General features: G+C 47.5%; 1 protein-coding gene across 2 annotated transcripts in view; it reads right to left on the reverse strand.

The window, feature by feature from the left end:
- Positions 1-10122, reverse strand: part of SMG7 (SMG7 nonsense mediated mRNA decay factor) — a 54894-nt gene extending 44772 nt beyond the window's left edge. For both annotated transcript variants that reach the window (XM_059821604.1, XM_059821603.1), the window contains exon 1: positions 10091-10122. In XM_059821604.1, coding sequence (XP_059677587.1) covers positions 10091-10119 — 29 coding nt within the window. In that variant the 5' untranslated portion in view covers positions 10120-10122. The remainder of the gene's footprint in view (positions 1-10090) is intronic.
- Between the last annotated feature and the right edge of the window lie 2895 nt (positions 10123-13017).

Consider the following 13017-nt stretch of genomic DNA (forward strand, 5'->3'; position numbering starts at 1 on the left):
AATGCAAAGCATATAGAATTTTACCTGATTTTGAAAGAGCGTCCCAAAATTCTGACTACATAATGTCACGTTACAGGTAGACACATCACTTTTTTTAGTGTTCACTTCTGCCTAGCCATCTATGATGGAAGCTACCAAAACAGTCTGTAGTTGCACAAGCAGCAAACATTTGACATCTTCATTAGAAAGATACTGGAAATATCTTTCTGGATAGTTTCAAGCTCTAGAGGTTATTTTAGTCTTTGATATCAAAACCAGGAGAAGATGAGTACTTCAGCTGAAGCTGGACTGCACACCCGGCAAGCCACAATTCCCTACAACTGTCTTTGCCCCTCACCCTGTAACTCCTACAGTTTACCTCAAAACAAATAAATCTCTAAAATGAAATAGTCAGGGTATATTCAAACTGGGTGGAAAAACTGCTAGACGTTCATACCCTAGCATAATATATGTTACATGCTCCTAAATAAGGCCTTCTGTGTTACTTCAAATAAATGTTGACAATGCATCTTAGGCAGTTTATCACTTCTTTTCTAGTTAAAGATTTCGCATATATGTTCAACTTTATGCATATTGATGGTATTAAGACAAACTGAAACACCTTCTAGATTTTTATGGCAAGTTTATGCTGCATCTTTTAATAATTTAATTTATAAATATTAACCCATATAGAAATGTCACCTTTTTCTTCATATTGAAATAACATTTCCTCTATTTTACTAGTAACTGCAGCTGGGTATTGGAACTCTAAGACCTGCTACAGTTTTCATGTTTTTATACACTCTTGGTGCTTTGGGGTTTTTCCTTAACGTTAAAAAATGTGGCTTAAATCCTTTGGATTCTTATTGCCATTCACAAAAAACAGACCCACTAGCAGATTGGCTTTTTCCAGGGAATAGCTGGCTAGATCAAGCCTCTATGCTCAGATGTTTTGTCACAGCATTGTCCTCAACAAGTATTTACACTACTTCAAGACAGACAACTAGCATCTATTCAACAGACAAAAAATAGTCTTGTCCCATCCTTCTTTTTCCCTCTCTTCATAGGTACAAATGAGTAGCATTTCTGGTTTTAGTTATTATTAGGCTAGTCTGGAAAAACTACCCTAAAGACCCCTCTTAATAGCTCAAGTGTACCTCAAATTAAGAGTACGAATGCTCAAAGGCACTGCCAAAACCGGTACTGACTGAAGAAGGAACTGAAGCTAGAGTCTGTCAAAGGTTCCTTGCTGGCTACAGAAAACCCTGGTTTAAAAAAAGATTATCACACAGTCGCAGCTGTTTGACACATAGCAATATCCACGTGCCTTCTTCAAATCACGGTGAGATCAAGACAGGACACGGCAAAGCAAATACCGGAGACTTTAGACTTTCATTGCAACAGAAAGTACAGTAGCAGAATTTATAAGATTGTCGTAAAACAAAGGGGAAAAAACGGCCTTCCCAACAGATTTATCAAAACCTCATTTCTTTCTATTCCTGACAACACCTGTAGGGAAGTCATACTGTGATAAATAACGTGGCATGGACCATTGGGGAGCCCAGGGGGCCCTAGAACAGGCTGGCTCCAAACAAACCGCCCTTTGCTGTAGCTTGATCAAACAGGAACAACTATCAAGGCCTCATTAAATCAAGGCACCAAGAAACACCAAAGTAAGTGCTGAACAAAGACTCTTGATGCCCAAAAGGTCTGTTTTACTGCCTCCAAACAAAAAGTCTAATCTCTGCCTGAGGTTCTTCAAAGTAATTCAAGGAATTTTCCCCACGTTCATTTGACAGAATCAATCTTAAAGGTTTCACTGGAAATACATTCAGAATTAATTTCTCACTTCCTAACAGCTAGAGAGCAGCCCTCTGAGGTAATTCAGCCATATGACAAGGGGGGCCCGCAGACTCAAAACAGACAATGCTTCAGAGGGCAGGGGGGAGGAAATAAAATAAAAATCAGCTTACACATACCAATATTAGATGAAGCAGAAAACTGTTCAATAGGGCAGAGCACTAGAGGATACTTGCAACACCACAGATAATGAAATTAAAATATGAGAAATAGACTGCTGATGTTTTAGAGACATCATAAGTAGTTTCAGAAAAATGACATTTCTTTCCCCTAAAGGTGAAAAGAAAAAACTGACTCTAGCAGGACTCCTAAGTACCTCAAGGGTATCTCTGATTTGAGTCCCATCAGTGAAATTCAGTCTGTCGCCCACAACTGTGTAACAAGCCCAAGAGACTCCTCAGCCTTCTGGTTCCTTACGATAATCTCTTGAGTGCAGAAGCCAGTGTGAATAATCCCAGAAAAGTCCTACTGGAATACAGAAAGAAGAGAAAGCAGGCCTAATGTTACTCAAAAAGCTCTTACTCCAACCCAACTCACAGCATTACATTGATCTGAACAGGTAGCTGCTGATTTAACTCAGAGGAATTGACATACACAATATCAGAACACTGCTTAAGCCATTTCCCCCTCATTTGGTTGTCCAGGAAGTCCCCAAGCTTATGATCAGAAGTTCTTCTTAAATTCAAATGGGAAGAAAAGCAGTGGCCAGACAAGTCTAGAAACATGGCCTAAAGGCAAGACTCAGAGCACGGCTGCACAGGTGGAAGCTGGTGATGAAACCAGTACAACTGTAAAGCTACATTCAACAAGATACTGCATGCAACACCACAAGAGGCTGCATGCTCAAGAGGCACATACAAAAAAAGCCACCAGCCCTTTCTCCTGTATGAAACAGTGAGAAAGTACGGCCCAGGAGTCAGCTCCACAATTCCTCGTGTCACTCCACAATAAACATTAAGTTAGTCCTCTATTCTTTTCACTGCAGTAAGATGGAGAAATAGAGTTAAGATGCCATACCCCTCCCTGAGCACAGGAAAACTTATGCTTTACCAAACACCACTGAAATCTGTGACCTCTCTAGTAACATATTAAAAAGTACAGGACCAAAGTATGCAATTCCACTCGTGATTTTAAGGAAATAAATCTGTGGGTTTATTCCCCTCCTGCTTGACAGCAGCTGCGCAGCTTTCAAGTGAGATGAGGACAAGCCTCAAGTTCAAAGTAACAAAAGCAATAAATAATGTCCTCCCACATATACTCCTTATACATCATAAATGCATTCCTTAACTGCTCTGCCACCATTCCTTACTCTGAGGAGTCTGCTCCTACTAGCGAATCTCTGCTGCTGTTGTGCAGATCCAACGGCAGTGATGAAGGACCCTTAAAACTCTACAACCCCCAGCAGCTCCTCATCCAACAAAATCAGACACAAAAGCAAACTATTCTCTCCTCCCTCCTCAGCCACCATGCACTTGAACTGCAATTACTCCTCTTCCATACTGATTTTTGCTGGCTGAGCAGGGCAGGGAAGATGCCAAGGCATCTATCATCAAGTCACTGTCTTCTCCCATCAACCCAAGTGATCCTGAGCAGTGTCTGCAGCCAGCCTTTTCTCCTCAAGTGGGAAGCATCAAGGCAACTGAAAACGCGTGTGATAGCCAATGTGACAAATGGAAAAGCAGTGCAGCTTCACATTCCACATAGATTGATTTAAATAAAGCTTTAAGTTGTTTGAGGTGAAAGTTAGTGATACGATTCAGCGCCCAGATCAGTTTATAGGGAGGCAAAACCATCTCACCAGAGCAGGCTAGGGTTACTTGTTATGAAACTGCTACACAGAAGATACACTTTGAGGACAGAAGTAACAGATTTTATGAGTAGCTTGAATATCATGGCATACTTTATTTTGAGTACTTAAATAGAATAGTGAAGCATTCATCAAGCAAATTTTAACAGGCAAATATGTGTCTTCTTACTGCACTGAAATGAAGAAACTCGGCAAAACCCCTCCAAAACCCTATATTCCGAGAAGGGGGCAGCCTTCTGAAAATGCTTTGCTGCAGCTTATGTGCCCCCATCCAAACTTCAGATAAGCATCACCTGGTTTTCACTGCCACAACAGACCCGTCTCCTTTTCAATAAGGATCCAACTGGGTAGGAATACACAAGTTAGAACAAGAACTAATTGCTACAAGAATTATCCCTGCTATCAAAAATAAATAAATAAATACAGCTGTAACTTTACTCACACTAACCTGCACTTCTAGGTCACTGGAACACTGTTTTGCAAATAACCTCAAGCACAGTAACAGCATCCACGATAAGCTGCGTTCTGCAGTGAGAAAAACAAGGGGAGACTCTCAGCCCAGACTGAAAACAGCGGTACTATTTGTGACAGCGATACCAGCTACATTCTACATATATTTAATAGATATATATAGTCTATATGTAGCTACAGCTATATTCTAGGAAATGGGGCATTATTTACTAGTGTTATGGGTCAGTGAGCACTTTGATGATAATGACCACTATCACTAGAAGAAGCAGTCCCACCCTGCCCTTACTATTCGTGCCTCATTCCTCTTGCACACAACCTCACCCCTTTTCTCAGCACCTGCGTGGTAACAGGATGAATGGGATCAGGAAACCAACTCAGGCTAAACTCCGTGGGTAAAAGACAAAACAAAAGTGGTTTTAACCTAGCGTAGTTCCCCAGTCCAGTTCACTGAAGACCTGGCCATAAACTTACACCATCAAAGCAGGGCCGAGGGTAAGAGGAAGAGTGAGAAACTTCTGTCAGGAGCAGTTCAAGTTTGGCCAAGCTTTCGCCAAGTACTAAGCAAGTATGGTCAAGTTCCCTGATTATTGCAGCCCTCTTCCCTCCGGCACACATTCATACATAGTCACCTTCCTACCAGTCCCTCCAGCAGAAAAATGTGCCCACCACCTTCTAAAGTGGACATGCATTCAAATCCTGGCTATTAACTCCATACAGAGGAGCAAACAAACTCCATGCACAGAAAAGCACACACCACAGCTGACATGAAGCTCTGCATGTGCTGATTCACACCAGCTGAGCTCTGCCTGCTTCCCTCTCAACAGGCACACTCATTTGAATCACTTTTCTAACCAGCTAACCTTCATAAAGTTAATGGCAACAAGCAACTTTGAGATTTCTATCCCTCTGTAGAAGACTGCTAAAATTTGTTAAAGCCCTTTGAGAAAGAGGAGGAAAAAAGTGATAAGCAGTACACTTGCACAAGCCTTGTTTCCTTAGGAATCTAGGCTTGAAAAAAATATCAGAGCTATGATAGCACAGTCAGCCAACTTGTGACTTTAGCACAAGTTGTCCCTGGGTGGCAGAAGGGTGCTCAATAATCCAAATCCCCATGACAGGAAGAAGAAAGCAAGTAATAGCCGCCCAGAGACCCAAGGGGTACAGTGCGTGTCTTGGAGCTCTCAGCAAGATGAATTTCCTTCAGCAGAAAGCTCAGTGGGGAATTGCTTAAAACTTTTTTAATTGTAATTCTTTTTACTTCATAGGTCACCACAAAAAGCTTGTTGATCAGTAGTAAGTAGTAATCAATCAATCTTATTTGCCTTTTTAGATCATTACCCTCACCCTTAAAGAAGAATAAGAAGTGTTGCTCATACTAAATATCGGCAGCAATTCTAATTATCAAATGCTAGAAACAACTTACATGGAGCAAAAAAGGAGACAAAATAAGAAAGGACCTTTATGTTCCCCCAAAGAAAATACTGCGCTAAGAGGTGCCTCCTGAAAGGCCAACGCAGCATTTGATCTCACCGCTACTCCTCCCCCGTTTAAAATTCAAGAGTAAACAATGTATGAAAGTAGCATTAATCATTTCAGAACATAAGAAAGCTGGAGGGAATACTTTCCAAGACTGACTGGCCTTGTTCAGATATCAAGACAAATCAAGAAAGATGTGGATCAACTAGAGCGAGGTCAGCGGAGGCCCGCAGGGCAGTCAGGACTGCAGCACTTGCATTCGGGGCTGGAGGAGAGGCCACGGGAGCCGGGCTTGGTCAGCCTGGGGCAGGGAAGGCTTGGGGGCACCCACAGCAACCACATGCCTGCGGGGAGGGGATTGAGAAGATGGAGCCAGGCTCTCCGCAGTGACATGTGGCGGGAGGATGAGAGACAATGGGCGTAAGTTAAAATATGAGAGGTTCAGACTGGATGTAAAGAAAATCTTTTCCAGCACGAGGACAGTCAAGGAGTAGCACAGGCTGCCCCAAAAGGCTGAGCCCTTTGAGGTTTTCAAGACCTGAGTGGATCAAGCCCTGAGTTACCTGGTCTGACCCCAGAGCTGCCCCTGCTTTGAGCAGGAGGCTGGACAGGGACCTCCTGCGGTCACCTCCAGCCCAAGTTACCTTGTAATCCTATGAACTCCAGGAAGCAACGCTGCAGGCATGCATTACAAGATTCTCGGTTAAGAAGTTACTTTTACTAACTTTTTCCTCCATATACTCTCAAGATAATTAAATAACTGACTCTGCCTGTCTCGCTGAGACTCATTCTGGGTTTCAAACAGTATTCTGGTTTGTGCCTTTCCAGCACTGACAAACATCAACTCTACATCAACCCGATCAGGAATCGGTACCAGAACATACTCACACGCACAGATTGCAGCACTGAATTACCTCCACTATACCCTCCTCCATTAACAGTGAAGAAACACTGCAAGAGGTGCGTCACGGACTGGCAGACAGCAAAGGAGCAACCATGAAGAGACACGGCAGATGCAGAACTTCAGGGAGCTACTGATGAGTCTTTGAAAAGAGAGCCACAATTTAAATTATTAAAGCAGTCAAACCTTTAATGAAGTTGGTTATAGCCTCATCATAAAGCTACCGGAAACTACCTACTGGTTTGTCAGCACTAGAATTTCTAAATGGTGTTCGAGCCCTGTAATTCAAGCACTTTTTATTCTACGTTTACAGAGTGCTGAAAGCCACAATTTACCAGAGTAATGCCACATTTAACTAGTAACTGAGTTCAAATCTTTGAAATGCAATCGAGACAGTCATATCTCAGTCAAACTGCTAAACTTTTGAATCCAAGTTAACTATGTTTTGAACATTAACATATAAAATTGGCAATGAAGATCATTTCCTTAAAGTCAACAAATGTGGACTAAAGCTCGATACTGTCTTATAAAAAGGATGTGCTCAGAAGTTTCTGTGGTGTTATGTTAGAAGTTCTACGGTAGTGATATTTTGCTTAAAAGTGACTTCTTCTGTACGCAGCAGGATACATGAAAAGTTCACTGTAAGGTGACTGCCCCACGAGATTAATTTGATTTCCAGGGAGATCTTGTAGATTCCCAAAGCAGCACAAATGATATGGATACAAATTTTTAGCCAGATGAGACGAACACGTTCACCTGAACAGAGAGACGTGAACCATGCCTATTTTTCCTAAGAGGTCTTTGAAAGAACATTCTGAAAGGTCTACTCATCTGACCAGATGCAATGCAAATCTTTGAGAAGCGGCTCAAACACTGACCTGAAAGAAGTATCTAGGAAACTAGACAGGACAGAATACACTCCAGTACTCTTTGAAAGGTGACCTTGAAAAGGATAAGACTAGGAAAACAAAAATCCCAACATTTTCTTGCAACACATGAAGACGACTTAAAAATGGACTCTCCTGCAACTTTTGAAAGACTCGGTACATAAAGTCTGATACTCTTCATTCTGGAAGACTTCTGTAGGAGTCTCAGGCATTTCTCAGTTCTTGCACTTTGATCGAAGGGATACAATCTTTTAAGGACAGCATTTTAAAACAGTTGACTCATATACATTTCTACAGAAAGCGAGAGGCTGGTAGTGGAGGAGTTAAGGCAGTCCAGCTAAAAGTCCTTTCTTTCTTCCCTGCCCATTTTTTCAGCGTCTTGATTCTTGCAGAGTCATTATTTCACTAGCTATTCAACCATTACATGGTCACCTTTGAAATTCAGCTCTCTTCTGTCTAAACTTCAAATACAGAGAAAGATTTCTCATAAAAACTTTCCTGTCCCTCCTCACTTTTAAGATGATGAAGACTAGCAGAGACTAATTGCTCCACATCTTCATTTGGCACAATGTTTTGTTAGGCTGCCCTTTCATACCACTATACTTTTGTCTATTTATTCCTTCATCATTACACTCGTATTGAGCTTGTAAGGCTACAGTAAGAAGGAGGATGCGCTCCTCCTTAAGGCAAAGGACTAACAGAACTGGATCTGAGAGTCTGAGGCTCTATTCCTAGTTCTCTTTATGAGCTTGGGCTGCAGTAATCTGCAGCTCAATTTCTGCCCTATGCAAATCAAACAATTTAAATATACACTCTGTGGATGTAAAAAGTATTTCACAGCTTTTAAGGAAACCATGCCCAAGCTTACCTTCTACACAGAGGAACAAACCCAAATGTTCTTTAGAGGGAGAAGGTGAAGATTACCGACTACAGAGTGCTTGAAAAGTTTGGGAGGGAGATTGTCCTGGGATTGTTTTTTTTTAGGAGGAGATAAGGTTCTTGGTGACAAAGACGGAAGTCATTACTTCTAATACGTTAGTGCCCAGATGCCTCAGTTGTATTAGGCACAATACAAATAAAGCAATCAGGAAAAGGTGATAAAGGCCCAGGATGAGCTCTGGTGTTGGAGGAACAAAGCTAGGAGAAATAGGCGATTACTGCCCACTTGCTTGCAGGCAAGGAGGATCTTGGTGCAGCAGAACACAGAATGCTGAGAAAGAGTCTGGTGGTGCAGGAAGGTGACTGGAGCAGGACAAGCACGACTTCAACAGTACTGCCTTGTAACGACACAAGGCAGCCAAAGACTCATAACATCAGGGAGGGAGCGGAGAGCAAGAGGTTACAACATTATTAAGACATATACAATGATACAAAACCAAGTCTTTTACTGGTAGAGGAGAGCTAATAATAAGGCCTTTAAGAGCTTTTTCCATAATGTAACAGGAAAGAAAGAATGAACAAGTTTCTAAGACAACATAGGTTAGCAGCTTGGAGGAGAAAAAGGCTCATAAACTTGCTATTAAGGGAAAAAGATTGCTTTTCTTTTTTCTTTTTTGAAAAGATAAACTTGAGACAGGATCTGGACTACCAGAAGGAGGCAGACAGAGATACATGACAAGATGAGGAGGAAGAGGAGGATTTGGAGAATCAGAAAGGGGAGACAGCTGAAGTGTTTCAGAACCCTGGATAGAAAGTGCTTTGGAAACATAAAAACTTCCTTGAATTCACTCCTTAGAAATCCTTCCCAAGCCCTGAACTCTTCAGAAAGAGTGTGCATGCCCTTTTGGCATACCTGCTCCTTTTCCACGCGGTGCTCTGGAAGGGGCAGGGGTGGGGGCGACACATCACGGACAACACGGTATTTAGTATTTTATAGCTACTGCAAACCCGTTTGTATCGTGCAAAGCTCCTTTCCAAAATCCCTAGAGAAAGAGCATTTCATACCCAAAAGATAAGTTCACCTAAAAGCCTATCCAAGTTCTGCTCGTATCAACGTGCGGCGTCTAGCGCTCTCGACTTCAGCGGCTCGGGAGGGTTTCAAAAAAGCACAACCCCGGCAGAACCGCTTCTCTCCCAAACCCTCAGCTGATCGTCCCCCCAAACCGATCGACTGTATAAGCCTCGACAGAGGACTTTCAGCAGGCCACGGGCTGACTGGCGAGGGCCGAGACACAACTCCTGCTACTCCCCTTCTCCCAGAGCACCTCACGGGGCTGCGAGCGCAGGTTTCGCTTCACCGCCGGGGTCAAACCTCGCAGTCGCTCCGCAGCGGCGGGTTATCACGGCACCTCCTCGAAAGGGGCTGGAGAATTCCGGCAGGGAAGCCGGCGGGGCTCCGCTTCCCTCCCCACGGCTCCAAGGCACCGGCTTGACCTTGCTGGGGAGCCCTCGCCGCGCCGGGCCGCCCCTCAGCTAAGCGGTAGCCCGGGCCGCCCGGCTGCGGGTACGCGGCTCCGTCCCGCCTCGGCCCCCGCTCCCCGCCAGCGGTGCGGGGCTCGGTAACGTGGCGGTCGGGTCCCCCACGCCCCCCCGGGTCACATCCCCCTCACAGCCCCGAGCTCCTCGTTGCCGTTGTGGGCACTCCCCACGCCTAAGGGGACCCGGTCACCCCGCTCCCCGCCGCCTCCAGGGCCGCCGGCCGCGGCCTCGCCTCAGGGCAGGCGGTGACTCCCCCCCCCCACCCCGCGCCGCTTCCCGGCCGGCTCTCACCGGAGATACTGCGCGCACAGCAGGCTCATCCTCCGCCGCTCGCCGCCCCGTCCCGCCGCGGGTCTCACAGCCCGGGCCGGCCCGCCGCCCCCGCGCCGCCGCCGCTGCTGCTGCTGCTGCTGCCGCTGCCGCCTCCGGCCGCCGCCGCCATCTTCCCGTGCAGGGCCTGCCGCCGCGGGGGAGGGGCGGCAGGAAGGAAGGGGCGGGGGTGTCCCCGCTCTCCGCTCCGGCCGGGCAGAGAGCGCCCGCGCCCCGCCGGCCCCGGCAGCGCCGGTCCCAGCAGCCTCAACGGCCCCGGCAGGCCCCGGCAGCCGCCGCCGCTCTGCTCGTTCACTCGCCCGCTCTCCTGCCGCCCCGCTGAGGCGCCCCGACCCTCCCGCCGCGCCGGCCGCGCTTCCGGGCCCGGCCCCGCCCCCGCCGGCACTTCCGGCGGCGCCACCGGCAAACCCTTCCCCCGAGCCTTCCCCCCCGCCGACCCGCGGCGGCGCCCGCCGATTGGCTCGCCCGCTGCCATAGCAACCGAGGGGGCAGCGGGGCGTCGTCACGGCAACCGCGGCGCCTTCCCGCCCGCCGAGGCCGGGGCCGGGCCGGGGCCTGCAGCCGCGGCGTTAAACGGCCTCTCCCGGGCCGGGCCCCTCGCAACGACACCTCGTTCTATCAAATTCCCCTTCACGGAGCTCGGGGAGGCGGGAGGGTCGGCCTGCCGAGAGGTGGTGGCCCGCGGTGCTGTGGGGGAGCCCCTGTCCCTCAGCGCGAGGGGCTCTTTCCCGCCAGGAAAGGTTTTAGCAGGAACAACGCTAGTAGGCCTGGACTTCCCACCTAAAACCAGACTGCCCGCTCCCCGCCTGCTTGCTTGCCCACCCTGAAGGATTCCCAGGGTTTGGCTGCTCAGGTATCTGGCCCCGAGGGTCACCCCAAAGTGTCCCGAATGGCCCTCACCTCAGGTTTCCTCCGTTACCCAAAACCGCTGGCGGCACCAGCCCCAGCACCTGGGAGGCAGCAAGCTCAGGCATGGGGTGGGCCCCGCACCGGCGATGCGGCTCACGGCCCCAGAGTCGGTACCGCAGCCAGCAGGTCTTGGCGTGGAGCCGGGACGCAGGCACGTTAGGCAGTAACCTTGCACCTCGGTACAGCAGTCTATCACATCTATTTACACTTTTTACACTACTTTACGCTATTTACACCATGTGGTCCTGCCTCCTGTGCTGACTTGGTCACTTGTTTTATGCTCAGACTTGTCTTTTTTGGGCAGGAAAAACCCCACCGCGTTCAGTGGCCATTTGACCGAGTGGGCTAGCATGAAGAAATGAGGCAGACGACAATTTGGGATCAGATGAGCACCGAGGAGGCTAGCTAATGCAAATTGTGTTATTTGAGCATGTAAGTGACCCCGAGGACAAAATGAAAGATCGTGTTTCGAAAAAAAATCCCTCGCATTTTTTCAGGTTGAAACAAGAACATGTTTAGGGAAATGATTTTCAGGGCCGCACATGTTTAAACAGAAGCCTCTCAAGGCTGCAGAATTGGTTTCCTGGTTTCAGTGCAATCAGGGCTGGGCAGCGAGCCATGTCGCCAAACCTTCCGTCGAATCCTGCGCAGTGCCTCGGGCTGGCACCACCGCAGGGCTTGGGGCTCAGCCTCCATCCCTGCAGGCTCTCGGCTGCAGAACAGGAGCAAACTGGTTCGGTGCTGGGCAAACTGGGACTGCTCCTGTCTGCCTGGAGCCCATCCTGGGCTAAAACAGACAGGTTGAGTTTGCACAGCTGCCACGGGGACTCTGAGATTGTGTCTCCTGTATCAATACACAAATGCAGCTCTTGGAAGCTGCATCTCTCAGGGCACGTTGTCCAGGGCTCCCCCCGGACCCTTCACGTTGTCTGTGTTATCTGGAGCCTTGTCCCTCTGGTTCCTGAGCCGGCACTCTTAGGGCACCCTGAATCTCTGAGGAGACCCACCAGGCAGCATATGCTACTGCACAGCTACCTCGAGCTTATCTCTACTCTTCGCATATTTTTCCATTCATTCCTTCTCCTTACGGAGGAGTTGAATAACTCAAGTTTTGAAAGCAGAAGCACCTTAAGCCGGTGCCACTTCCCCTTCCACCAGCCCCTCACTTCCACCCTCTGTTTGCAGCCAAATCCTTCTCCAGTCCCGTGTTCGTACTATCCCACAGCAGCGGAGTAGTGCCATGAGAACAGCTTACATTGGCTTAAGCAGCAAAAGCCAAAACCTTACTGGAATGCAGGCTCCCTGTGAGTCTCCCTGCCTCCCATGGAGCTGGCTTGGGATTTTCCTGTCAGTTTTCTCCATCGCTCTTCTCCCAGGGGCTGTTCCAGGGACTCTCCCTCCCTTCTTTAGCCTTGACCAAACAAACTGTTGCTTTTCCACCTTTTTCTGTTTTTTTTTTTTTTTTTTTTTTGCTGGAGAGGGTCACCTGCCAGAGGCTTCCTCCCAGGCAGAACGATATCCTACAGCGTGACTATAAGGTAGCCACCAAACTGCAAAGAGCACTCTGGCATGTCCTCTGCTTCATGCCCGCCTGGCAGCAATGTTATTGCTTAAAATAAAATGCTTAAAATAAAATTAATGTTAACCTGCACTGTTATTGCTTAAAATAAAAGGTGATTCTTTATTTTTCAGTCCACTTTAGCACCGTGCTGGACCTTAGACGAAGTCACTGGAGCGCAGGCTGTTATTCTCTGCAACTGCAAGTGCACTTCTGAGCTCGACAGGTTGGATCTGTGCAAATCGGAGTTTCCAGGGCTGCCTCTCCCTGACCTCTACATTTGCATGTGGATAGGAGAGGGGAAATTTGAAGGCAGAAGCTTGATTTTGGGAATTTTGGCCACCTTCTGGCTTTCTGCAGTATCTCTTTGGCCAACGAACACAGGTCTCATCCAGGAGGCCACAGAGCACTCCCTCGAGGC

This window comes from Gavia stellata, chromosome 10 (assembly GCF_030936135.1).
Source record: "Gavia stellata isolate bGavSte3 chromosome 10, bGavSte3.hap2, whole genome shotgun sequence".
NCBI classification, from domain to species: Eukaryota; Metazoa; Chordata; class Aves; order Gaviiformes; family Gaviidae; genus Gavia; species Gavia stellata.